At 42.8% G+C, this 26,240-nt stretch overlaps 1 protein-coding gene across 1 annotated transcript; it reads left to right on the top strand.

The window, feature by feature from the left end:
• Nucleotides 1-178: 178 nt before the first annotated feature.
• On the top strand, nt 179-22,267 carry gpam (glycerol-3-phosphate acyltransferase, mitochondrial). The gene is made up of 21 exons (XM_015963076.3): nt 179-327; nt 2,826-2,966; nt 3,131-3,250; nt 5,103-5,176; nt 7,136-7,249; nt 7,431-7,580; nt 8,421-8,520; nt 8,652-8,788; nt 9,028-9,127; nt 12,080-12,292; nt 12,552-12,665; nt 12,771-12,856; nt 17,836-17,948; nt 18,922-18,992; nt 19,294-19,561; nt 19,651-19,808; nt 21,067-21,144; nt 21,256-21,393; nt 21,484-21,673; nt 21,766-21,824; nt 21,922-22,267. Exons 2-21 carry the CDS (start codon nt 2,883-2,885, stop codon nt 22,036-22,038), a joined length of 2,484 nt encoding a protein of 827 aa, XP_015818562.1. The 5' UTR covers nt 179-327; nt 2,826-2,882; the 3' UTR covers nt 22,039-22,267.
• The last annotated feature ends 3,973 nt before the right edge of the window (nt 22,268-26,240 follow it).

The raw sequence follows: 26,240 nt of genomic DNA, 5'->3' as shown, positions 1-26,240 counted from the left end.
AGGCTCTTACATGAAACGGCGTGAATGACGCGTCTGCTCGTTTTTAATGCAGATGGTTTCAGTGGCACAGTGCTGCTCCCTGCTGGCTGACGGTAGAACTGCAAAGGGCTGTACTCTACAGCACACACGGCTGTGTTATCGCCGCTTGTGCTTGTCACACATTTCTCTCTCTTTCAAAGGCAAAGCAGTCCGCTCATTACAGGAGAGTGGAGCTTGTCCACGGATGTCAAAGGACCTAAACCACTTGTCGGTTTTCTGGTTTATTTTGTCGACGAGCATTTTTTTTTTGATTTTTTAGATATGAGCCAGTGCGACTTTTTATTGAAGGTAAGTGAGATTTCGTCCTAGTCAGCTAGCATGATGCTAGGGGCTACAACACCGGGTTGAGCCCAGTGCGGCTCCTGTGTTGTTATAGAAACAATACCTGCCACGTTGTTGACCCGGTTATGCAGAGATTTCCGTTTTATTTAAAAATTAATTTGGATAAAGTGTTAACTAAAACACGTCTTTTAAAAATATATATATTTTCCCTTCTCTGCCCCACTGACATAATTCAATTAGCCTTTTAGCTATCTCGTTTCGGCTAATCCAGCACAGAGCTTTAAAGCCAGATATTTGCTGTGTATATCAGGAGCATTGCCCTGCAGAAGGTAAGGGAATCAGCTGAGGGCATGGCAGAACAAGTGCTAATACCGGAGTCCTTCAGCATCAACCTGCTGTGCTGGATGCTTTTAGCAAAGAAAACCGAAGCCAGACAACTTTATTTATGCTATTGTTGTCTGCTGATCTGCTCTGCCCATCTGTCACAAAGACCTCTTCAGTTTGACCTGGTTACTGCAGACCGGTTGGACCGTATGGGGCGGATTAACCCAGACATGTGTACAGACGGTGCATTCAGCTATCGGCTGTGAACTGCTTAAATGTCTTCCAGTGAGATCTAAGGGAAAATCAACAAAATATGGTTGAGATATGTGACCTATTTCTTAACAAAAAATGATGCAACTAATGCATTTCTCAGCTTGACAGTTTAGCTTCTACAGTAATAATATGGTCAAGTCACTGTAAATCCAATTGTCTCTCTCTCCAGCTCAAAGTACAGTTAATCTGCTGATAGATAATAGTAAAGATGGCCTGTTTTAGTCTGAAAATGTGTCCCTCCTGTCAGATTTACTAACAGGAATATTCCTCTCATGGCACACACCCCTTACAACAAGCAGTGACAGCACATTCATTCATAAAGTCGCTCACTGTAGTAACTGATCCCTCTTATTGTCCACATGCATGCTCTTTCGGATGGTTGGGTTTTCTTGATGAAGTCAGAACAGTCTGACCTCTGGCGAGCTAATCCATCATTTCTCAACACATTTTAACCTTTTGACATTGCATCAAATTATATCTGAGATGTGTCCTTGCTTTAAATCTCCAAATGACTAAACAAGAGTCAGAACATAACACAAAAACAATAAACGTATCGCTCATCTGTTTGGGCGTGTAAGCATGATCTAAGCACTGATCTCCAGTGAAGCACTACTCATTTGGAAATGCCTGACCTTGTAACCAGATTCAGGGAGAAGAAACCTGTTATTTGAGCTTAGGTTATGATGAGTGTTACACTTGATTGATGTGGTCCTCGAGACAAGTTTCTGCCAACAGCATTATGGGAACGAGTAAAGCATTTGCCCAGAAACTGACAAAAAAACAAAACAAAAGGAGATGACAAGGAGACTGGGACTGTTCCACCATTGGGATCTTTATTCTGTACATCTGATTTATAAATTATTTTAACACACCCCTGCTCAGTAGCAACCTGCTCTTATTTCTGCACAGACTGGCATTAATTGAAAAAATTTACATGATTATTAACATTTTAAGGCATCCTGTAATCCTTATCAAGATATGGGTGGCGTGGTTAAAGTTTAAGTCCCATTAGGTGACTGGTGTGTGAAATTTGTTCTCCACATTTGACCAATCCCCTGGGGGAGCAGTGAGCTGCAGACACAGTCGTGCTCGGGGACCATTTGGTGGTTTAAACCTTAAATCCAACCCCTTAATGCTGAGTGTCAGGCGGGGAGGCATTGGGCGGTCCCATTTTTTCCTAGTGTTTGGTATGACCCAACCGTGGGTTTGAACCCACAATCTCCCAGTCTCCACGCGGCCACTCATACCACTAGGCCACTGAACTGGTTGTTCCCTCACAGCAAGTAGGGTTCAGGTTCAAATCCTGTTTGCAGCCTTCCTGTGTAGTAGTTGCATGTGGAGAACATGCATGTGTGGGTTTTGTCGCATAGACTCTTATTTTGAAAGCGCCTGCTCTTGGCTTTGATAGAAGTTCTTACTTTAATAATGGCATCGTTTGGGGCAAAAGTTTACACTTGTTCAAGTCAAGTACTATAAATAACCTTTATTTTTTTAAATAAATTTTGTACATTTGAGACATTTGAACAGCCTTGGTAACCATTTATGCATCTTTGCTCTAACTTGGCTGTGTGTTAAATCATCTTATGAGTTCTTAGTGGGATTAAGGAAGAAGAACAATTCTAAAATGAAAGTTAATCTGATAAAAATCAAGGAGAGCCAAATCAGTCTCTGTCCACAACAGGTCTTAAATTGGCCTGGTAAAGTGTCCTCAGTGCTTAAAGCCAAACTCCACAGTAAAAATCACAGTAGGTACCTGAATATCCTCTAACTTAAGTCTGTATTAAACCGATGTTTGCAGGTAGCTTGGTTTAAAAGTTACAGCCTGTTATTTGTGTGTGTGTGTGTGTGTGTGTGTGTGTGTGTGTGTGTGTGTGTGTGTGTGTGTGTGTGTGTGTGTGTGTCACCAGCTCGCCAGCAGCAGGTGTGTGTGAGATCGGGAATTGGAGCAAAGGGTGGCGGTGAATATGGAGCTGTCAGATGGCTTGTTGCTGCAGGTCAACAATGGAGAGCAGTGGTGTAACCGCTGGAAACATCCCAACGAAGACTCCGTAAGTCCAATGAGTTCTCACACCTCTGTAAGGTAGAGTCAGAACTGCACATGTCAGATCAAAGACTGTTGGTCTGGTTTTAGTCTGCCTTTGCTCCTTTGAACAGCCATTATTCTTTTATCCTAAGTGTGTATGCATGTGTGTGTGTATGTGTGTTTTTAAAGGACCGGAGCACCAGCCCCTCTGTGCTGCGTTCGGTTGCCAGGACGTGGAAGGAGGGCCTGTTGAACAGAAAGAGGCCCTTTGTGGGCCGATGCTGCCACTCCTGTACTCCACAGAGCTGGGTAAAGTTACTCCACAGCTACTTAGCTCAGACCTGAACATGCCCACTAGTCACTTACTCTGTTTCATGTTGCTGTTTAAAAATCAAAGAGAGTGCGGAGTATTCCTATTATCAGTGAAAACAGTTTTATTACGTATTTTCTTTTGGGATGCATAATATATTTGTCACAGTTTGTTTTATACCGGTAATGGTTATATTCATGTTTAGAAAATCAAGACAAGCCTCAATCCCATCTCCTGTTTTATTTTGCTAAAGCAAGAAGAGTTAAAGGGATATCCTGAGTTAAAAGTCTGTTGCCACATGCCCCAGATTTAGATAAATGGGAAAACGCATTTTGTAACCAGCCTAGTCATTCTCCTGATCTGGCAGTATTCTGTTAGCTTTAGCTTAGCATAAACAATGCAAGTGAGTGGTAAAAGCTAGCACATTTTCTGTGAAAAACAAAATCCTGAGAATTACTCAATAATAATCCTAACTTTTCACAGTGACTTCAGTAATCAAATGAAAATAACATACGTGGATTTAAAGGAGCCGATTTAGATTTAGATGGGACTACATTTTGACAAAACACCACTGTAAGGTGTAAGGACACGACACAGCGGCCTCCAAACTCACCGTTTACTGTCATTAGGGTGAAGTGTTGTCAATACAATATATACAATAAAGCTGTAGGTGACGATGTCTGCCAGACGTCATGCTGCTGCGTCGTGTCTTTGCTTCTGGAAGTTTCAGCCTAATTTATACTTCTCCGTCTGTGTCGGTACAAAGACACGCAACGCCATCATGCGTCGGCGCAAGGGCTCTTCGACAGGCTCACTGAGGGTGATGGGAATGTTCCCGACTTTTAAAATATTAATCGAAAGTGAAAGACTGCAAGCTTGTGATTGGTCAGGACGCCGCTTCCTGTAAATATGTCAACGGCACCTCCATTGCCCCATCGTAAAGTAAAAACATCTTAAGGTGGACACGGACCAGATTGAAGAACGCATCATAGGGAAAAGACAGAAACCATGAACATTGATTCACCCATGACTGATGGAGTAGAAAGTATGGAGCAAACATTTTATTCATGACGGAAATGACGGGAAACGTGGGTTTAGAGGTGGTGACCGCCTGAAGAGGTGGAGGAGAATGAGGGACAAATTCTTCTGTTATAAAGTCTCTGAAATATATAAACACTTTATTAAGTACACTATTGTGGACCGGATACATGAGTGTAATGGTGGCATGATACCACAGAGCAGCTCTAAGCCCTCTGTTGTCCTGGCAGGGAATTGCATTGCAACGCTCCTCGGGTGATGGAGAAGTCCGAGAGCCAAACGTCTCTGTCGTTGCATGTGTGCTGTTCCCTTTTGGAGTTGATGGAGAAGCATAAATCAGGCTTTACCGCGGTGCTTTGTCGTAATGTAGTCCCATGTCTAAACCAGCTCCTGTAATTCCTTCATGTTGCTTATTTTCATCTGCAGTCGATAAGATTACTGAAGTCACCGAGAACAATTAGGATCATTATTGCATAATTTTCATGGCATTTGAACACAAAATGCTATGTTACCATTCACTTACATTGTTTATGCTGAGCTAAAGCTAACAGAATAATGCCAGATCAGGAGAATGACTGGACTGGTTACAAAATGCTTATTCCCACTTGTCTAACTCTTGGGAATATGGCAGCAGACTACATTTCACTTAGGGGTGGAACATCCCTTCAAATTACAGTAAGAACCATTGAGTTTTATCGGTGTCAAGACCAGTATGAAGGAATCAGACTGTTGAAATACTAGCAACAAATGCCAGATCTTAATGAATCTATGTTCATGCTTGAACCTTTGTTGTTTGTTTATGTTTTGCTGCAGGATCAGCTGTTCAACTCCAGTATTCCCTCCCTGGGCCTGCGTAACGTCATCTACATCAATGAGACCCACACTCGGTAAGCGACGCTAAAGCTGTTTCCTGTGCTCGTGTTTCATATCATATTCACCCTCGTTTAAATTCAGCTCTGAAAAGAGGAACACTTAGAGTTTCTGATACAACTGAGCTGGTTGATGTGTTGCTTTGATGTCTGATGACTCTTACACAGAGCAAAAAGAAAACGTTTAGCATGAATCCTCTTCAGTACGGTTCTGGCTGGAGCTGAACCTCCAAACAACATGTGTCTAATGAATGGCTTTAAGTCCAAAGATCTGATCTGTGAAACAGAGGAAAGGCAGATGGATTAATAATGTAACGTGTTTGTCAGTGGACACCACCACCAAGCAGAACATCGTTAAACTTTAACCGCAACGACAAAAACATGTCGTTTGTGCAGATCCGTAGAAACAGTAGAGACCTTAGGATTTACAACTAAACCTGACGTGTCACGTCTATCGATGTCCTGGTGAGTTAATGTCACACTCTCAGAGAAACGCTGCTTGGAGTCTTCACAAGTCTTATGAAGGCTTGCTCATTTATGTTGGAGATTAGGTGTTACTGCTCCAGATTACCATCATAGAGATAACTAGGAAGTGTGAGGAGTGTCCAGACCATGTAAAACTGCATCATTATGTTCTAGCAAGTCCCTTTCTGTAGTTGTAAAGAAAAATTACACAATAAGTTTCTTCCCATTAAGAAAAACTATTTTGTCAAATTTCAGCAAAAGCCTTGTAGAAACGAGGAGATGAGTCTTATGTAGATTATAATCTGAGCTGTATTTACATGTAGACAGAATTCCTGGGACTAGCAGGATTTCGTTAGTATTGGTTGAACACAGTGTGTGTGTGTGTGTGTGTGTGTGTGTGTGTGTGTGTGTGTGTGTGTGTGTGTGTGTGTGTGTGTGTGTGTGTGTGTGTGTGTGACTTTTGATGGACTGTGAAAATGGCTGTCTGGGAGGATGGAGCTGCCATAATCACTGAATCTGATTAACTTGAAATTTTTGTACTACTTTTTATCTTCTGGATGTGGTGTTTTATTTTTGTGTGTGTGTAAAATTCTTTGTGCTTTTTATGCTGCTCTCTTGGACCAGGTCACTCTTGGAAATGAGATTAAACATCTCTATGAGATGTTACCATGTGTGTATGTATATATATTAGAGACAGACAGGAAGATAGGAAAATAAAAAAACAAGAAAACAAAACAAAGTTCTTAAAAAATAAAATGTAGGTAGATTGATCCCACTACACATTTGTACCTGTATAAAGCAATAATTTATCATCATGTAGTATTTATATAGTTGATATAATTCAGATCATCTTCAAAGCTCTGTCCCATACCCAGGGACGTATCTAAGCATTTTGGGGGCCGAGGTAAAATAGACCCCTGCCAGGTATTTTAAGTTGAAGTGCTATCTGTTTGTATATTTGCAATAAAGTCCAAAAGTGAAGAATTTGTTATTTATTACTTGATTGTTCAAGCTACCTCACAGAAGTGACCTGTTGTTAAAAAATAAAAAGGTAATTAAATAAAAAATAAGAAATATTCTGGAACTGTTTCAATTCAATACAAAGATACTTTATTAATCCCAGAGGGAAATTGATTTCTTCCTTTTCTTTTTTTTTTTTTTTTATGTATCAAAAGTATCGGATCGGGACTCTGTATCGGCAGATTCTCAAAATCAAATGACTCGGACTCGAGGGCAGAAAAACCCGATCGGGACATCCCTAGTTGATATCATATATATTTTTTTACATATTCATCTAAATGAAAATGTGGATTATTTTTGTCAAGTGTTTATAATTAACAGAGTGAGTGTGTGTGTGTGTGTGTGTGTGTGTGTGTGTGTGTGTGTGTGTGTGTGTGTGTGTGTGTGTGTGTGTGTGTGTGTGTGTGTGTGTGTGTGTGTGTGTGTGTGTGTGTGTGTGTGTGTGTGTGTGTGTGTGTGTGTGTGTGTGTGTGTGTTTGTTTAATCTTGCAGACAACGGGGCTGGTTGGCACGGCGACTGAGCTATGTGCTGTTTGTTATGGAGAGAGATGTCCACAAGGACATGTTCACCAGGAACGTGGTGGACAATGTGCTCAACAGCAGCAGGTTGGAACCTAACAGTAAAAGATTTGGAGTTTTATCTGTGTGATTCTTATTAAACAGTATGAGTTCATTATGAGCAAGATTAAATAAGGAGCAAGGCTATTTCTACCAGAGGAAAGCACCTCCTTGATGCTTTAATGACTATGATCAAGGGTCAGAACTCTGCTGCTACTGTTGATGACAGGGTGGAGGATGCTATTGGGAGTGTCGCTGCTGATCTGGATGCTGCACAGAGCCTACCTGTCCAGGAGCTCAAGGCTGTCAGTAAAGTGAAGCAGAAGGCCAGAGCTTTCCTCCAGGAGATGGTGGCCAACATCTCACCAGCCTTTATCAGGTATCGGCATCATTTGGTGTGTAACAGCATCTAGGAGTTATTAGGCTAAAGCTAAATCACAGAAGATTTATAATAGTGCCTGTGTAGTTCATGAACCACTTTGACCTAGATCTTGATGCGATTGTAGATAAAAGGCATTGCCTTCATTTAAAGCCTTAAATTATGTTCACTGACACACGTATCATACCTTTTTTTTAAAATATGGTCAACCGCTCTGACTTTGACTTGCAGGCTAAAAGTGGAAATAGTCTTCATCTTCCCTTTCCAGCGTCCCGCCGATGGAAAATAGACAAGGAAACATGCATGTTAGAAAAAGCCACACAGATCTATGTCACACTGTAAATTGACATTGATGAACTCACCCACCTTGACTCACAACGAGGAAGGCTGCTGTTGCTTTAGTGTTCAGGAAACAGCAGAGAACGTCTCGACAGGTAGAAGCTAAATGTTAGCATTAGCAACTCCACAAGCCCGCAGAATTCCTCCAGGCTTGTTCGTGGAGATAAAACATCAGCATTGAAGAGCACATGGAGTCAGCAGAAAAGCTGCATTGCTGTTAGCCAATCAAAGGAGAGATGTCCAAATATCCTGAATAATTATTAAGACTCTAAACCCTGTTGCTTTCCTCTCCTCCGACTCACTTCTAGTTACTGAAACAGGAGCACCAGAGCATTGTTTCCTCTGAACGACTCAAAAGGCATTAATTTACACTAGAGGTCACTGTAAATGTAGTGAAATAATGAGTTGATGTCCATGTTAAGATTAGATCAGCATAACTACTATTATCATATGTCCTTCTAGGGATGCTAGGTCTTACTGTCCTCCATGCTTTTTGTTCAGGCTGACAGGATGGGTGCTCCTGAGGCTGTTTAATGGTTTTTTTTGGAGCATCCAGATCCACAAAGGACAGTTGGAAATGGTCAAGAAGGCGGCTACAGAGGTCAGCAACAACTACAAAACCTTTACAAAACAATGAATGAAGCTGCAATATCATAACCTTCCACCATAAAAGTCACAAAAAGATGTCTGCGTGTGCTTTCAGGTTTAGGATGATATGTTTTGTCTTTGCAGCAAAATCTGCCCATGGTCTTCCTCCCTGTTCATAAATCCCACATCGACTACCTTCTCATCACATTGATCCTGTTCTGTCACAACATCAAAGCTCCCCACATTGCAGCGGGAAACAACCTCAGCATCCCGATCCTCAGGTAAAGTTTGATCCTGCAAGCAGGTGGACTTCTGCTCTGTGTGTGTAAAACAATTAGTTTTAGGAGGAATTTCAGTAGCAAATAAACCAGTCCTGCAACAGATCGTAATCTTGTTGCTTTATTCTGACCTGCTTTACGTATTATTCGTGGTTCTGATACTGATATGCTTACAAAAGAGACCTCAGAAATATTTCAGTGCTCAAACTGAGTCAAAACACTGAAACTCATTTTATTTTCAGTACTGTGATCCGTAAACTTGGAGGATTTTTCATACGGCGCAGAATGGAGGAGACCGGGGATGGAAAGAAAGACGTTTTGTACAGATCTCTTCTTCATGCAGTAAGAATTTATTTATCTTTTTGCAGCTAAAGCTGTTGGTGCTTCTTTCTCTCCCTGTTTACTTTTTTCAGTCTGGAGCGACAAGAGACTAAAAAGCCTTTGGTTATATAATCTTCAGCTGGCCCTTTTCTACTATCTGTATCTACAAGTTGTTTAAACAGCACAGTTCAGTAATGTTTGCAGTCAACCAAAGTTTGTATTTGAATAAGATCTGCAGCTCATTTCCTGTCGTGAACTGGACACCTAGCTGTAGCATCGGGTAGACTCCTGTCAACGCTGCTGCTGCTGCCATTGGCCCTGACTTAAGGATTGTGTTTCACCTGATCTGTTTACATGTTCTGACTCCAGTGACTGCTGTAGCTTTGGTTAACTCAAGATGCTATTTTCAGGCATCTGTGGTTTTACTTTTTTCATGATCCCAGAAAATGGTACATTTAGAAATAATAACATCTAACATGCAAGTTAACCCTCTCAGGCTCAAAATAAGTTTTGATAAAAGGAAGAACAACTAAGTCATTCAGGGGTACTTCTGAGTTAAAAAATGCTCATGAAATACATATGTGGAGTAACCAGGTAGGTAGATTTTAACGTTGCAAATCTGCAACGCCTGCCTCCAGAGGGTTAAAGGGGATAGATGATACAAAACTCACCTTTTGCTTCCTTATGTGATGCCATATGCATCTCTACTGCCTCTATTAACACTCCAAACATAGAGAAAAAAATCCATCCTTCTTCTTTCAATATTTGGTATTAAGAATTATGTCCATAAATGAGCAGTTTCAGAAATTCCTCGTTTGTGCCATCACAAACAGGGAAATTAGAATAGAACCACTACGCTGTACTCCAAACCCAATCCGGATTTTGGATCATCTCAGCTAGTAGCAGCCTGAGTGGGGATGGGTGGGTGTGGCCAGCTCCAGCTTGATTTCTAAAAGTGACAGAGCCCTGAAACAGCTCATTTTGGAAGATACTGAAAATGTCAAGAATTAAACTGCGGAAATCTCTTTATGTGAAGAACATCATAAGCATGTTTTGTATCAGTCGTAGATCCATTACAACTTGAAAAAAGTCACAACATAACCCCTAATGATGCACCGATATGACATTTTTGGGCTGATACCGATATCCGATTTTAATATCGCTGTTATGGCCGATAACCAATATTTGCTGAAACCGATATACTGACGTTAATGCTTCTAAAATCAGCAGATTTGATATAGAATTGTACTTACTAAAGCTGAATTACGTTATTAAGTACACACCACACACATTTACTCTTCTGAAATGATTACAATCACTGTAACATGACTAAACAAATCCACATCACCCCTGTCACCCTCTGAAACAGATGAACAAATGGAAACAAGATGGAAAAAATATTGGTTGTTAATATCGGCCCAGTTTTATTTATTAGGCCAATACCGATATGTAAAAAAATGACAAACATTGGCCGATACCGATATTGATGCTAATATATGGTGCATCCCTAGTAACCCCTTTCAAACTTTTCAGCTGACAGAGATGTTTCACCAAGGACTTTTTGCATCAGTAGCTTGCATAAGACATTACAATAGGCAAATTAGTCCAAACCTAAATTCATTTGTTTACTCATCTAATTGATTTGGTTCCACAAGTCAGTTTTATTTAAAACTCTGTGAGCAATTGTGATGGAAACCTAGTGTACATTTTTGTTTTGGCATTTGAAGCTTTTCAAAACATTCCTGAAAAATCAAAATGATTTTAATGCCATAATGACTTAACCACTAGGCATCTACCTGACTGTTCGATTACTATTTTTTTAAGTAAAACTTTTTTTTTAAAGTCACCATTTTGTGTTGCCTCCTCTTTTGTTACTGTTTTAAGCCAGACTGCAACAAAATGAGGGCTTGAGTGGGATGTGAAATGTCCTGGGGACGTATCCCGGACAAGCCCCTATTAGTTATATCCTGGCTCATAACTGCACCACAAAGGGAGACAACATAAGGTGGTTAGTTACAATAAAGGGTTTAACATTTAAAGAAAGCAACATCTAACATGGCCTGTTCATCAGGCACATAAAGGATGTATGTATGTAGTGTGCTTAAGTCAGGACTAGAGAGAACAAGGGCGATCTGTCATCACGTCAAGGTAGCTATGACGGCAGGAGCAGGTTTTAACATAACAACCTGAGCCTTTGTGTGTCAGAGTGAAGGGGATCATTATGTGTAACTTGCAGTACTGCTTTACCCAGTCTGTATCTTTAGTTAATGATAGTTTTTGTATTGATGGCACAAATAATGAAGGCAACACTAGACTTTGTGCAGTGTCACTGAACCGACTTTGTGTTTCTGTCTCTGAGATAAGAGCTATCAGGCAGACACATGAGCCTCGGTATGAAATGATGAGCTACTGTTAATCTATCACAAGGTCATGTTTAACTCTACCATGGATAATTGGAGCTCACAATTTAGCTGCTGCATTTGAGCAATGTTAAACCGATAACAGATGAAATTGCACATCTTTTACAGAAATGCAATAAGAACAACGACTTCACAGGCAGATTAATAAGGTCTCGTGCATCTCCAGGAGCTGGAGGTTTGTTCTCTGTGCAGCTTGAACTCTGTCTGTGGTATATTTAGGGAAAGACATTGACTTCCTAAAGTGTCAGTATAGCAGGAGGCAGCTGTGTATGTACTAAACCCAGGAGGATATTATTGCACAGCATGGCTGCCCACACGTGAGACCGGGTCCGTGCAAAGTGCAGCAGGGTCAAAGTGTTGGATTCCAGCTCTCACTAATAACCTTCATCTTTAATTCAGTTCAGTTCCAAATGGCCGTGGAGTCAATCTGGTACTTTTTTCAAAGTCAAAGCCTTTCACCTGAAGTCTTTAGCTTCTGAGTCTTTTGAACTTTTTTGAGTCACCTTTGTCCCACCTTTCTCACATCAGCGTTTGTGTTTCAAACCTCCTGCAGTACACAGAAGAATTGTTGCGTCAGCAGCAGTTTTTAGAGGTCTTCCTGGAGGGGACTCGGTCACGCAGTGGAAAGCCATTTCCAGCACGTGCAGGCATGCTGTCCATCGTGGTTGACACCCTGTGGACGGGGGCCATTGGAGATGTTCTGGTGGTGCCAGTTGGCATCTCGTATGACCGCATCATCGAGGGGAACTACAATAGTGAGCAGCTGGTAGGCTCATGGATCATATCTGTTTTTTTCTGTTTTGGCAACCAAGTCCTTTTGTCTTTTTTCTTATTTAGGCCAGAGACAAAGCATCCCACAAATGAATGTTTCTGTTTCTGCATCTGTGAGTTCTAGGGAGATTTTAAGGGATGGTTTTTTGTTTTTGTTTTTTTACAATAATCAATTTTGCTGGCTTGAATAACAGTTTATTCTGAAACGATAATAATATCTAAATTTGAATGGTGTTGCTCCTTCTGTTGCTCAGGGCAAACCCAAGAAGAACGAGAGCTGGTGGGGAATAGCATGTGGCGTGTTTAGGATGCTGAGGAAGAACTACGGTTGTGTTCGAGTCGATTTCAATCAGCCTTTCTCCCTAAAGGTGAGATTACATTACAGCCCAAAAGGTTTCATACAAAAACATTTTACATTTATAAGCATTCCTAGAAAAGCTGCTTCTGTCATGCTTTTATATTTCTGCATCTAGGAGTACCTGGACTCCCAGAGGAGCCGTCATATTCCACCACCTGTGTCTATGGAAAACGCCTTGATTCCTATCATCATCTCTTCACAGTAAGTGCACACACACACACACACACACACACACACACACACACACACACACACACACACACACACACACACACACACACACACACACACACACACACACACACACACACTTTCCATTCTCAGCGGGCATGTTTTCTTCATCTGTCCAGTGTTTATGCACAAAGCAGATGTCCCTCAGCCTTAGATAAAACAACCTTCATGTTCAAACTGAGTTTCTGCTTCCTGCTGCTTCACAGCAGCGTTTGTCGCTTGACATCTGAGATCAGCGCTTGATTCGCCGCCAGCAGAGGTTACTTCAGTTCAGAGCGGTTCCTCCTGAATAAAACTAAGCCAGTTGTACATTTTCTTTGTAAAGACATATGCAGTCTCTCCCAGCTTGACTCAGGTCACAAACACTGTCTCAAAAGTGCTCTTGGAAAAACATTTCGCCCTTTGGTAATGAAAAGCTGAGAGTCCAAGTTAACGCTCGCGTGTTTTGTCATGCATGAGTGTGACAGTGTATTGAGACTTGTCAATGCCAGGCCTGGAGTTGGGAAACGAGAAAGAAACAGGTCCAGGGTAAAGAAACCCAAGTTCGTTATTAAAACTAGGATTTGTTAACATAAACTGGGATTGCTTACACTCAGATTAGAACATAAACATGAGATACAGAGCAGGCCTCATTCCTTTTATACTTTTGTTTTACAGCAGTCAATTTAGTGTGAGTTGTTTTGAAGGATCATATAATCTCACCATTCTATTAATACATCAAACTTAATCTGAAAAAAAGTAGAATTTCTTTTCATATTTAGAATTTTTAACTGGCTTTTGCTTATTTCCTTTTACACATTCATTTACATCCGCTTATCCGGAGTCGGGTCACGGGGGCAGTAGCCTAAGGCGAGAGGCCCAGACTTCCCTCTCCCCAGCCACTTGGGCCAGCTCCTCCGGGGAATCCCAAGGTGTTCCCTGGCCAGGTGAGAGACATAGTCCCTCCACTGTGTCCTGGGTCTACCTTTAGGTCTCCTCCCAGTTGGACGTGCCCGGAAAACCTCACCAGGGAGGCGTCTAGGAGGCATCCTGACCAGATGCCCGAGCCACCTCAACTGGCTCCTCTTGATGTGGAGGAGCAGCGGGTCTACTCCGAGCCCCTCCCGAATGACCGAGCTTCTCACCCTATCTGTAAGGGAGAGCCCAGCCACTCTTCGGAGAAAACTCATTTCGGCCACTTGTATCCATGATCTTGTTCTTTTGGTCACTACCCAAAGCTCATGACCATAGGTGAGGGTAGGAATGTAGATCGACCGGTAAATCAAGAGCTTCGCCTTCTGACTCAGCTCTCTCTTCACCACGACAGACCGGTACAACGCCCGCATCACTGCAGATTCAGCACCAATCTGCCTATCAATCTCACGCTCCAGTTTTCCCTCACTCGTGAACAAGACCCCGAGATACTTAAACTCCTCCACTTGGGGCAGGACCTCATCCCTGACCCGGAGAAGGCATTCTACCCTTTTCTGAATCAAGACCATGGTCTCAGATTTAGAGGAGCTGATTCTCATCCCAGCTGCGTCACACTCGGCTGCGAACCGCTCCAGTGAAAGCTGAAGATCACGTTCTGATGAAGCCAACAGGACCACATCATCTGCAAAAAGCAGAGACCTGATCCTCAGGTCACCGAAACGGATTCCCTCCCTCCACACCTTGGCTGTGCCTAGAAATCCTGTCCATAAAGGTTATGAACAGAATCGGTGACAAAGGGCAGCCTTGGCGGAGTCCAACTCTCACTGGGATCGAGCCCGACTTACTGCCGGCAATGCGGACCAAGCTCTGACCCCGGTCATACAGGGGCCTAACACCCTGTATCAGAGGGCCTGGTACCCCATACTCCCAGAGTACCCCCCACAGGGCCCCCCGAGGGACGTGGTCAAACGCCTTCTCCAAATCCACAAAACACATGTAGACTGGTTGGGCAAATTCCCATGCACCCTCCAGGATCCCCCTAAGGGTATAGAGCTGGTCCAGTGTTCCACGGCCAGGACGAAAACCACATTGCTCCTCCTGAATCTGAGGTTCAACAATCCGATGGACCCTCCTCTTCAGAACCCCTGAATAGACCTTACCAGGAAGGCTCAGAATTGTGATCCCCCTGTAGTTGGAACACACCCTGCGGTCCCCCTTAAGGGGACCACCACCCCGGTCTGCCAGTCCAGTGGGACTGCCCTCGATGCCCACTCGATATTGCAGAGCCGCGTCAGCTAACATAGCCCCACAACATCCAGAACCTCAAGGAACTCCGGGCGGATCTCTTCCACCCCTGGAGCCTTGCCACAGAGGAGCTTTTTAACCACCTCAGTGACCTCAGCACCAGAGATTTGAGAGGCCAACCCAAAGTCCCCAGACTCTGCTTCCTCACTAGAAGACGTGTCGGTGGGATTGAGGAGGTCTTAGAAGTATTCTGCCCACTGATCCACAAGTTCCTGAGTAGAGGTCAGCAGCACACTGTCCCACTATAGATAGTGTTGGTAGCGCATTGCTACACCCCCCCCCCCGAGGCGCCGGATTGTGGACCAGAATCTCCTTGAAGCCGTACGGAAGTCTTGCTCCATGGTCTCACCAAACTCCTCCCATGCCTGCCTTTTTGCCTTGGCGACCATCCGAGCCGCGTTCCACTTGGACTGCCAGCACTCGTCAGCTGCCTCTCGAGTCCCACAGGCCAAAAATACCTGGTAGGACTCTTTCTTCAGCTTGACAGCATCCCTAACCGCTGGTGTCCGCCAGCAGGTTCGGGGGTTGCCACCACGACAGGCACCGACGATCCTGCGACCACAGCTCCGGTCAGCCGCCTCAATAATGGAGTCACGGAGCAGGGTCCATTCAGACACATGGCTCTGGCAGAGCCATGCGTTGAGGTGAGTCCGACTATATCTAGTCTGAACCTCTCAATCTCACACACCAACTCAGGCTCCTTCCCCACCAGACATTCCATGTGCCAAAAGCCAGCTTCTGTAGCCGAGGATCAGACCGCCAAGGTCCCCGCCCTCGACTGCCACCTGTCACACACTGCACCCGACCCCGTTTACTCCTCCCACAAGTGGTGAGCCCATGGGAAGGGGGACCCACGTTTCCTCTTCGGGCTGTGCCCGGCCGGGCTCCATGGGTGAAAGCCCGGCCACCAGGCGCTCGCCAACGTGCCCCGTCTCCAGGCCTGGCTCCAGATGGGGGCCCCGGTGACCCATGTCCGGGCGAGGGAACACGGTTTCTATTTATTTAATTAATCATAAGAGGTCTTCGGGCTGCTCTTTGTCTGATCCCTCACCTAAGACCTGTTTACCATGGGTGACCCTACCAGAGGCAGAAAGCCTCAGACAACATAGCTCCTATCACTGAGACACTCAAACCCCTCCACCACGGTAAGGTGGCAGCCCAGGGAGGGGTCATTTACACACACTCATAAAATATTATTTCCTTCTTTTATTTTCTTTTATTTTTCTCCTCTTTGCTTCAAATGTGTTTAAACCTTTGTTTCCTCGTCACATTCCCACATGCTCAACAGCACTGGTGCCCAACCTTTTTTTCCTCGAGGACCCCCTTGCCTGTGTCCAAGACAAGCCAGGACCCCAAACCACAACTCCTACCCACATGCACACATAAGTAATTAATTAAAAACTTGCAGAGACATGCAGAGTTTTAACTGTTATACAGAGCTTTGCTTATACTATTGGGTGTGTTTTTGGGATTTTAGAAATGTAATTTTTACAAATATAGTCTTGGAAACCTCAGCACACACAAAACTTTTGGAACTCCCTCCAAGCTTGCGGGCCCCCCTTGGGGGGGTTCACGGACCCCAGATTGGAATCCAGTGCTCTACAGCACAGGTATGCAAACGAAGGGCTGTGTTTTAGTGGAGGGAATGTAAAACACCAGAAAAATGGTTTAAAGTAGTTAGGGATGTCCCGATACAACTTTTTCACTTCTGATACAATAACAATATTGCAGCTTTCAGTATTGACCGATACCGATATCAATCTGATATGATATCAGCACAAATCATTCATACTTCTACCTATATTGTAGTGTGGAATGTATGAAAGGCCTGAGCAAGTGATATTACTCAATCGGAGAACAAGAGCCAATAACAGTAAGTATGAAAAAAATGTAATATATCTTTTTTAACCATCTCAGGCTCAAAATAAATTTTGATAAAAGGATGAACAGCTATGTCCTTCAGGGGTACTTCTGACTTTAAAAATGCATTGCAGGTTTTAACATTGCAAATCTGCAATACTGCCTCCAGAGGGTTAACCATATGTTTCAAAAATGTGAACCTTAATGGACCGCTAATGTCGGAGATTTTTGATGCAGACCAATATAATCCGATACTGTTTTTGGGCCGATATCGAATTACTTTCGATATCAGAACGGAACGTTCCTAAAAGTAGTGAACCTAGAAGAATCAGTCTTTGGGACAGCAGTAGCTCAGGAGGCAGAATGTGTTTTCCAGTAATCGGAAGGTTGCAGGTACGATCCCGGCTCTGACCAGAGAATGCTGCTGTTGTGTCCTTGGGCAAGACACTTAATCCTGGGCAGCTGTAGCTACATCGTAGCTCATCCCCACTAGTGTGTGAATGTGTGTGTGAATGGATGAATGACTGATTGTGTTGTGAAGCGTCTTGGGGGGGTTGTAGAATCCTAAGAAGGTGCTATACCAATGCAGACTTTATTGTTATTTATTATTTATTTATTTTTTACCATTTTTTGGTCTCAGGATCAGGTTTTAAAACGGTCAGTTAGCTGGTGACAGTTTAGCATTAGACCGATTACAAAAGTTAAACTGGTGTAGATGTACATCCAATCAACACACGCACGCACGCACGCACACACACACACACACACACACACACACACACACACACACACACACACACACACACACACACACACAATATTACTAAATATCAGAGAAAATGGGTTTATGGGGGATGTTTTGGCTCTTTCAGGCCTGACTGTCAGTTGTTTGAAGGACAAGAAGAGGAACAGATGGATGGAGAGCTTCCTGCAGAGATCTTTAGACGGCAGCTCATCAACAACCTAGCCAAGCATGTTCTCTACAGTAAGAAAATCATAACCTCACATGTTGTGTTCGTCTGCTGCACCTTTAAGGGGAAACACTCGTGGTCTCACCAAGATTCTCATACCAGCTGTCAAAAACATTCATATGCATGTTTTAAGCTTTAGACCCGAGTTAATCTACATTCCCATAAGCTCAGGACTCTTCTTTTCCTTCTTTGGGTAAGGATACACCTGTCTGCTGCCTCTGAAGCACCATCCACACCCTCAAACACAGCAGATCAGCATCAGCCCGTCTGTTTTACATCTCGTAGGGTGCTTTGCCCGAGAGTAACACGACCAAAACTGGTTCTCTCCTCATTCTGCTCATGCACTAGTCTGTTTTTTTAAGGCTCAGCCAATGACAGAGCCTCCAGCTACATGGCATGTTATTTTCAGCCAATAGAGAGAAGAGAGGAAAGGAATAAAGGAAAAGAATGCAGGGCCAGATTTTTTTATTCTCTAACGTCAACTCACATTTGAAAGAGGTGGACTCTAGTAACCTTGGTGTTAAGATGCACAATTATTTTACCAGCTTTGTGTGTTATTGGTAAAACAAGCTATTTCTGATCACTTTTTTATTTTTGAATAAACTCAAAAGCTTAATTCAGATGTTTTGTTTTTCTTTTTTTTTCTGTTATTTCTACTGGATCGGTCGAGTCGATCTGCCTCTGCCTGTTAATCAGGTTCTGTCAGAAATGTGTTCTTATTAAAGGGAATTTGTTCTCTATTGTGTTTAGCAAGAACTCACTAACAGGGTAGTTGTCTCCCAACAACTGCATAGTTTTAAATCTCAGCCTTATTTTTTACATTTTTATTAATTTTATCCTATAAACTTTGTTTGGTTTTGCTGAACTTTAGTTTGTCATGTTATGTTTACTATTAGAAGATTAGAAATAATTAAATATGAATGTGTTAGAATACGATCTAGTTGTGTTTTGCTTATTATATTTATAAAATTTTTTATCCCCCTGCAGCGGCTAATAAGTCATCAGCAATAATGTCGACCCACATTGTGGCCTGTCTGCTGCTCTATCGACACAGACAGGTAATCTTTATTCTCTAATTCCTGTTTTATCACCTTTTTTATTCATTTACATTCAGATCTAATAGGTGGTATGAATATATGCTATAGAAATATATATGGTAATCTTTCTTTTTTTTACTAAAACTTAAGTCTTCTCCTGAAGGTTTGTGTCATACTTCTGCCCTCTCCAGGCACTTCAGTGTAACTGCATGGTCATTCTTACTAAATACTGATATTTTGGTCTATTTTTGCACATTTATTTATTAATTTTTTACCTTTTACTGGATTTCCAAACTTGCGTTCTCCTTCCACTTTCTTTCAGGGGGTGGTGCTGTCCAAGCTTGTGGAGGACTTCTTTAACATGAAGGAGGAGATCCTGTCGCGGGACTTTGACCTGGGCTTTTCGGGGAACTCTGAGGATGTGGTCATGCGTGCCCTCCACCTCCTGGAAAACTGCGTCAACGTGACCAGCAGCTCCAATCGTAACGGGGAGTTTACCATCGCTCCTGCGCAAACTGTGCCGGCACTTTTTGAGCTCAACTTCTACAGCAACGGCCTTTTCCATGTCTTCATCTCTGATGCAATCATTGGTATGTAAAGCTTAGTTATGTTTTGTTTTTAGAAAAAAGGTCTTTGGCAGTCGCCCCTAATTTCCTCCACCTTCTGTTTCTCCCTCCAGCCTGCAGCATCCTGTCTCTGCAGCGAGAGCTGCTGATGGAGTCAGAGTCTGGACACCCACCTAAAGACTCCCACAGTCTCCCCCTCAGCCAGGAGCGACTCATCCGCAAGGCTGCTGGTCTCTCTGAGTTCCTTATCAATGAGGTGGCCATGGCGCCTGTAAGTCCTGCAGCTTTTTGGCTCGTTGTAAATGTTGCACTGCTCAAACAAATCTCTAGCCCATCATCTAGACTGTCATTTGTTAAGCAGAATTTTCATATATAGGATGGCTTGCCAGGTTAACAAATCTCAGCAAATGAGAAGATTACAGTTTGAGGAAAGCTAAACTTTTACCATCAACACCAGCTTTAGCCAAATAAAATGTATTATAAAGACAAAGATAAACTTCCCATGAATCAGTGGCTTAATCTTCTAAAAGAAGTGTAGAAAAGCTCCTTTAATGGAAAATGTTGTCCAGGGGTCTCATTTATCAAACATTGCGTAGAATCCTTACTAAAACCGTACTTAAGCTCAGCAAATAAAATGTACTTACGCCAAGTAGGTTTGTGATCTATCAAACATGGAGTACGCACAGCTGCATGCAATCTCTGCTTCATAAATCAGAAACTATCTAGAATGTTTCTCAGCTGCATTTTAGTCACATCCCGCCCTCACCACGCCCACGTACTACCATAAATAGTCAATGCAAAGTGCCTTGTGGACCTCATGCATATACATAAGCCGGCTTTTGCAGCGCTCCGCCAATGATGATGGTGACCGTAGATCAAGGCAGATCAAGGAAGCGCAATTTCACAGAAGCAGAAGTTGAGGTACTTGTGGGTGAGGTGGAGAAATGAAAGGAAGTGCTTTTGCTAAACAAATAAGAGAAAATCCACGGAGTGACACAGCTTTGCTGAAGCCGTCAATGTTGTGAATTCTTCAGAGAGATCTGTGGCGGATATAAAAAAATGGTCCAGTCAGGATTGGATCCCCAGACTCCCGGGTGAAAGTCACACGCGCTAAACAGTCACCCAAACCGAGATCTCCCTTGACCAAGTAGCCAGGGCGCATGATCAATCGGGTCACAGTGACAGGACACACACTAGACGCATGACATTCTGTCTCAATCTGTCCCCCTGATGATATTCTGCATTCCGTATTCTGCGCTTCAGGCTGTGTGTGTGTGTGTGTGTGTGTGTGTGTGTGTGTGTGTGTGTGTGTGTGTGTGTGTGTGTGTGTGTGTGTGTGTGTGTGTGTGTGTGTGTGTGTGTGTGTGTGTGTTAATAGCACTTTTTTCTTAAGGTTGTTGTTACAGTCTAATAAAAATAACACATCTTTACAGTTGTTCCATCTCCAGTTCTATGGAAACTAAATGCTCCTCATCCTTGTATAAATGCAGACATCTGCATCACTTTTTTGTTTTTTCTCCATCCTGCAGCCTTGCCTGACGGTTTACCAAGTTTTCCACGATGCAGTGACCCGACTGATCCAGTATGGTGTCCTCTATGTAGCAGAAGTGAGTTGACCTCCGCTGCAGGAAAAGATCGCTTTGACGAAAACAAATATTGATGACATCAGTTGACGTGCGGTTAATTATAAATTGATTTAATTTATTTTTGTCCACCAGGAGGATCAGGAGGAACTGAGTTCCAGCCCATCAGAGGAACCATGGCCTAAAAAGTTCTCTGAGCCCCTTTCCTGGAGAAGCGATGAAGAGGATGAGGACAGTGACTTTGGAGAGGAGCAAAGAGATCGCTACCTAAAGGTCTTGTTTTAGGATCAGCTGCCTTTTCTGAAACACTCAATCAGCTTCACATGGGATCAGCTGAACGATGGTTTTGTTTCTGTTAAACAGGTGAGCGTTTCTGCGGAACACCAGGAGTTTTTTGGTTTTCTTCAGCGACTGCTTAGCCCGGTGTTGGAGGCCTACAGTGGAGCTGCAGTCTTTCTGCACAGCCTGAGTCAGCCCATCTCAGAGTCTGAATACACCCAGAGGCTCTTCAGGTTCCTGCTCACACGGACGGAGAGAGGAGTGGCTTCTTATGGTAACACTACAGCTCATGCATGCTGCTATTTCAGAAGCATCATGTCAATTCCCCAAATCAGTCAGTTATCTCTTTTATCTCCTTGTTTTCAGGTGAAAGCGCAACTCATTATCTGGTAAAGAACACGGTGAAGACCTTCAAAGAGCTTGGGGTAAACATGTTTATAAGAACACACCGGGTAAATTGAAGTTAACATGATGTTTAGCAGTCACACATCTGTTGTTAACTTGTTCCTCGTGATTCTGTAGGTGCTGAAGGAGAAGAGGGAAAACAAGGTGACGATTCTGGAGCTCAGCAGCACTTTTCTACCTCAGGCCAACCGGAACAAACTCCTGCAGTACATTTTAGGTTTCACCCTGATGTGACCCTTCAGACGCCAGGCTCCTTCTGTTCAAAGGGCTTCTACTGGTTACTTCTAACAATCCCAGGTGCTACTCTGTGGAAAGCTTTACCAGGAAGTGCCTTCACTTAATAGCCGCTAACTATTAGCTGTTAGCCGGGAGAGACTTAAAGCCAGTCTGCTTTCTTTTCTTTTCAGTCAGCTGGCTGAAAAATGTAATAATCCATGAAGAGGTAACTCCAGGAACCATATCTTATTCGAGAATGTTGCCAACAAAGTGAAAATCTTTCGAAACCGTGACTATTTTTAACTGTAAAAATGCAAAGTCAAGCAGGCTAGAAAAAGAAGCAATCACTTTTAAAGCAATCCAAACAACGAAAGCTGCCTTTCAAGTAAACGGCAGCATTTTTACGTTAACCTTTTCTGCAAGTTAGAACAAACTGCTATAATCTCTTTTAGTGCACTTTAATATCGAACAGTAAAAAATGTTATGTAGTTACAAGAAATGTATGTTTTTAAAAGCAAATCCTTGTAAATAGGTCTTAGTCATGGTGCGTAGAAATATCGGCACCATGGTGTGATCAGGTTTGTCATATCTGACTAAGACATCGCTGAGCTAAAGTGTACATATTCACTTTATCGTGAACAAAAATCAGATTTTTTGTGAGTTTGCTGGTTATAGTAAAGTGCATTTGAACCGCTGATCTCTAAGTGCATTCAGCTACACTTTTCATCAAGAGTCTTTCAGTGATCCTTCTGCTACTTTTAATGAATGTCACATTGTACAGCATGTAAAGTACGTAGTACCAGCCATGACATCCACCTGCATTAAAATGCAACAAACCCTTAGGTCATGTTTTCAGGGAGAGGAAGTGTTTAAGGTTAACATCCACCGCTGTGCTGCGGTAGTTGGGAAACCATAAAAGTGTACAATAAGGTCAAAATAACAAATGCACAGCAGGTCAAGTCTTTAAAAACTTGTGCAGGCAAGTTGGTGTTTCCTGAATGAGATGCAAAGATTAGGAAAAACAAACTGAAGGATGAGTGGAAGTAACACACACACACACACACACACACATGCTTAATTTGACCAAACTAGAAAATTTTCTAAACTCCAGTAAATAATTTGTGATCATTTTGCTTGTTTCTTTTTAGATGGATTGAAAAACACGGCTGCTTAACACATTTCCTTTTAGTTCTAAATCTTTTTTCAAACTAACTTGAATGTAAAATATTCGACCCTTGAGTGTACAGATCTGACAGAAGGAAGTGTTTCAAAGGTTAAATCAAATGCGAATCCTTATTGGGTTACTGCTCGTACACAGATAATATAAGTACATACAGAGATTAATTTAATTTTTTCTACCAGTGCTTGAAGTACTGCTGGTGTTAACAAACATCGTTATTAATTATTTAAAATGTGTAAATTTCCTTTTTGCTTTTTCTAAAGCCTCTTGTCAAATCTAAAGTATGTAGCAGAGCAACACGAGCACGATGAACAGGTGTGTATGTATCGTATAGAGAGAACCCTTGTTGAAACTGTTGTTGGAGCTTTACCGCGTTTCTGAGCCCACTCACTGTTACAAGTCCCCCCAACATGGGACCCCTGCAGCTGGCCAGGACCCAACCACGTACATGTACTGTGCTGCACGTTCCCTCTGGCTGCCCTTTGCTCTTCAACCTAACCTTAACCTGAGAACGGTGTGTTGTAGTCAAAATAAAAGCATTTTAAAAAATGAACAGAGACAGCTGTGAACCCTGAATGTAACTCACGAGTCTCCGAAAAGGCCAGTGTGATGGTAAGCTACTGGAAGGCAGTGGTACTAATGTGATGACCACCTCACCATAATAATATTTGTAAAGATGAAGAAAACAAGGCTGGGGAACAGCTGCCTTTAAACATGTTCCTTGGTTTTTGATTTTGTTGTTGTTTCTGATTGTGTGCATGTTAACTGTAACTTCATTTATGAATCAAAAAAGAAAAATGTAGATTTTAACTGAAAAAACCCAGAATCTGTCGATCCTTTAAGAAGAATCACCAGCTGTTAAAAAAGGTTGGGGATTTTTTTTTGTTGCTTTTTGAAGCAAAGCACAATTGGCATCATTAGATGTTTTTAAATAAATGAGTGATTAACTATGTTCTTGCCTCTTCTTTTGTGAGTGACAGTTCAGATGTTTGGAGGTGTTTTTCTGTGTAAAAGGTGTTGCAGATGATGCTTTGAAAACCCCACTTATTTCTGATCTAAGCTAGGCTGGGTGGGACTGAGGGATTTTCTCACCTTGAAACTGATCCTAAAGTTTGTTTCCTCCATGCATTTTTGCACAGTGATAAAGCGCATTTAATAGAAATAATTTGCCAGAGTCGTAAGAGAAGTCAATATAATACAACTGCCCCCTAGTGGTGGCATCCATTCATTCACTCTTAACTGCATGGGGTTGTAGGCAGTGCCTTTAGGTATTAAACCCAACTTCTATGCTTTATAATTGTGTGCTAAGTTTTCACAGGTAAAATTTAAAGGAGCATTATGAAATCATATAAAACTGTCTAAAGTCTTAGACCTGTTGGAAGGACGGTAACATTAAAACAGATTTCACTCCCAGCCAGTTGGGGGCTTGTGAGTTTTTTTACAATCAGTGAGTTTAGGAAGTTGTGTCTCTGGCGAGCTAAAGCTGCAGCGTCGGCATTTGTAATTCGACATCTGCATGCAAAAAGCCCCAGAGTTGATTAAAGAACTGAAATCTGTAAACAGAAGAGGCCCAGAAGTTATTTCATGTACCCCTAAGAAGCCACAGCCTCTTTTAGTTTAAAGAGCGAGTAACCCCTAAATTAACTTAGTTTTGCTGATAACCTGTGTAGATGAGTGTCTAATAGTGCAGTACATGTGTATTCATTATCGTGGCAGTTTAGTGCAACTCATGGATGTAGATTTGGGGGGGACATTTCCCCCTCCCACTATTTCCAAAGTAAATTTTTGTCCCCTGCACATTTTACCGTCCCAAAACAACATTACGATATATTAAATAGACACTGACTGAGCACTAGGACCAAGCGGAAACCAACTGCTTGTGTTGAAGCCCGTTTCCCATTAGAACAGTCCATAAGGCAAGGAAGCTGAAAGATACTGAAATGACCCAACAAAAGACTCATTTTGATAGAAGGTCCCAGTCACCATCGTTTCAACCCGGCCATAGAGTCTTCCTTCAGAACATGAGGCTGAGAAGACAGGGGAAACTGGCTGACAGGTGGGAAGAGAGGCCATGTGTGATCATGAAACAGCCAGATGCCAACTTGCCTGTTTATGTCATTAAACATGATGGAGAATGATAGGTAATTTTTCATTTATCCCATATTACCTTAAAGGACGACACACACATAGAGAGAGAGTAGATTAATCATTCGTAATGTCCATGAGCGTGAATCAACATGTGAGAAGCTGGCCGCAGAAACCCCAGCCCCCACTCTGCTCCGGACAAAGCTCCTTCAGCTCACCAGCTCTGCATGCCCGCATTCTCCAACCAAACTGTTAGGTAATATTTAATCTCCATAACCCTGGAACCTGAAATAAACACTCATGACAACGAGGATGACATTTTACCCTGAGTCCCCAAAATAATGGAGAGTTAACGCAGGGGAAAACCTCCTCCGAGGCTTTTCCCACGTCACTCCCATGTATTCTCAGTTAGCCAGGGGTTTTATTTAGCAAAGGATGGAGAAGGCGGGGTCTTCTCAGGTTACAAAGGTAGAGAGGTTTCCTTGGAAATCCACAATCAACATCCTTGACTGCAAACAAGCTTCTCTGCTCAACCTTTCATGAACAGCCACAGTTGGCAAACACAGAGATTCATGAAGTGTTAATAACACAAATTGGGCATCTTTTAGGCCTCAAAAAGATACAATTATAAAATACCCAACAGAGAAGAACAGGAGAAAGTCGTCCATGGAAACTTGCCGAGACCAGCACCAGAGACTAAACCAGGAGAGGGCTGACCCAGTGGGAACCCCCCATGGGAAGGGTTTTGGGTCTGCACAGGTTCAGGAGCTAGAAGTTCTCCCCCAGACAACCACGGAACCAGCCCAGAGGTCGTCGAGCTACTACGGTTGGCCTGAAGCACCAGAGGGGTGCCACCTCCACGTTATGGAGAGGCTTGGCGTGGAGTGGTCGTTGAGGACAACGACCATTAAAGAAGGGAGGGATGTAACCTGGTTGAGCTGTATCACACTGTGTT

This window comes from Nothobranchius furzeri, chromosome 16 (assembly GCF_043380555.1).
Source record: "Nothobranchius furzeri strain GRZ-AD chromosome 16, NfurGRZ-RIMD1, whole genome shotgun sequence".
NCBI lineage: Eukaryota > Metazoa > Chordata > Actinopteri > Cyprinodontiformes > Nothobranchiidae > Nothobranchius > Nothobranchius furzeri.
Note: the sequence above shows the minus strand (reverse complement) of the source record. Positions and strands in the feature narration are given on the sequence as shown.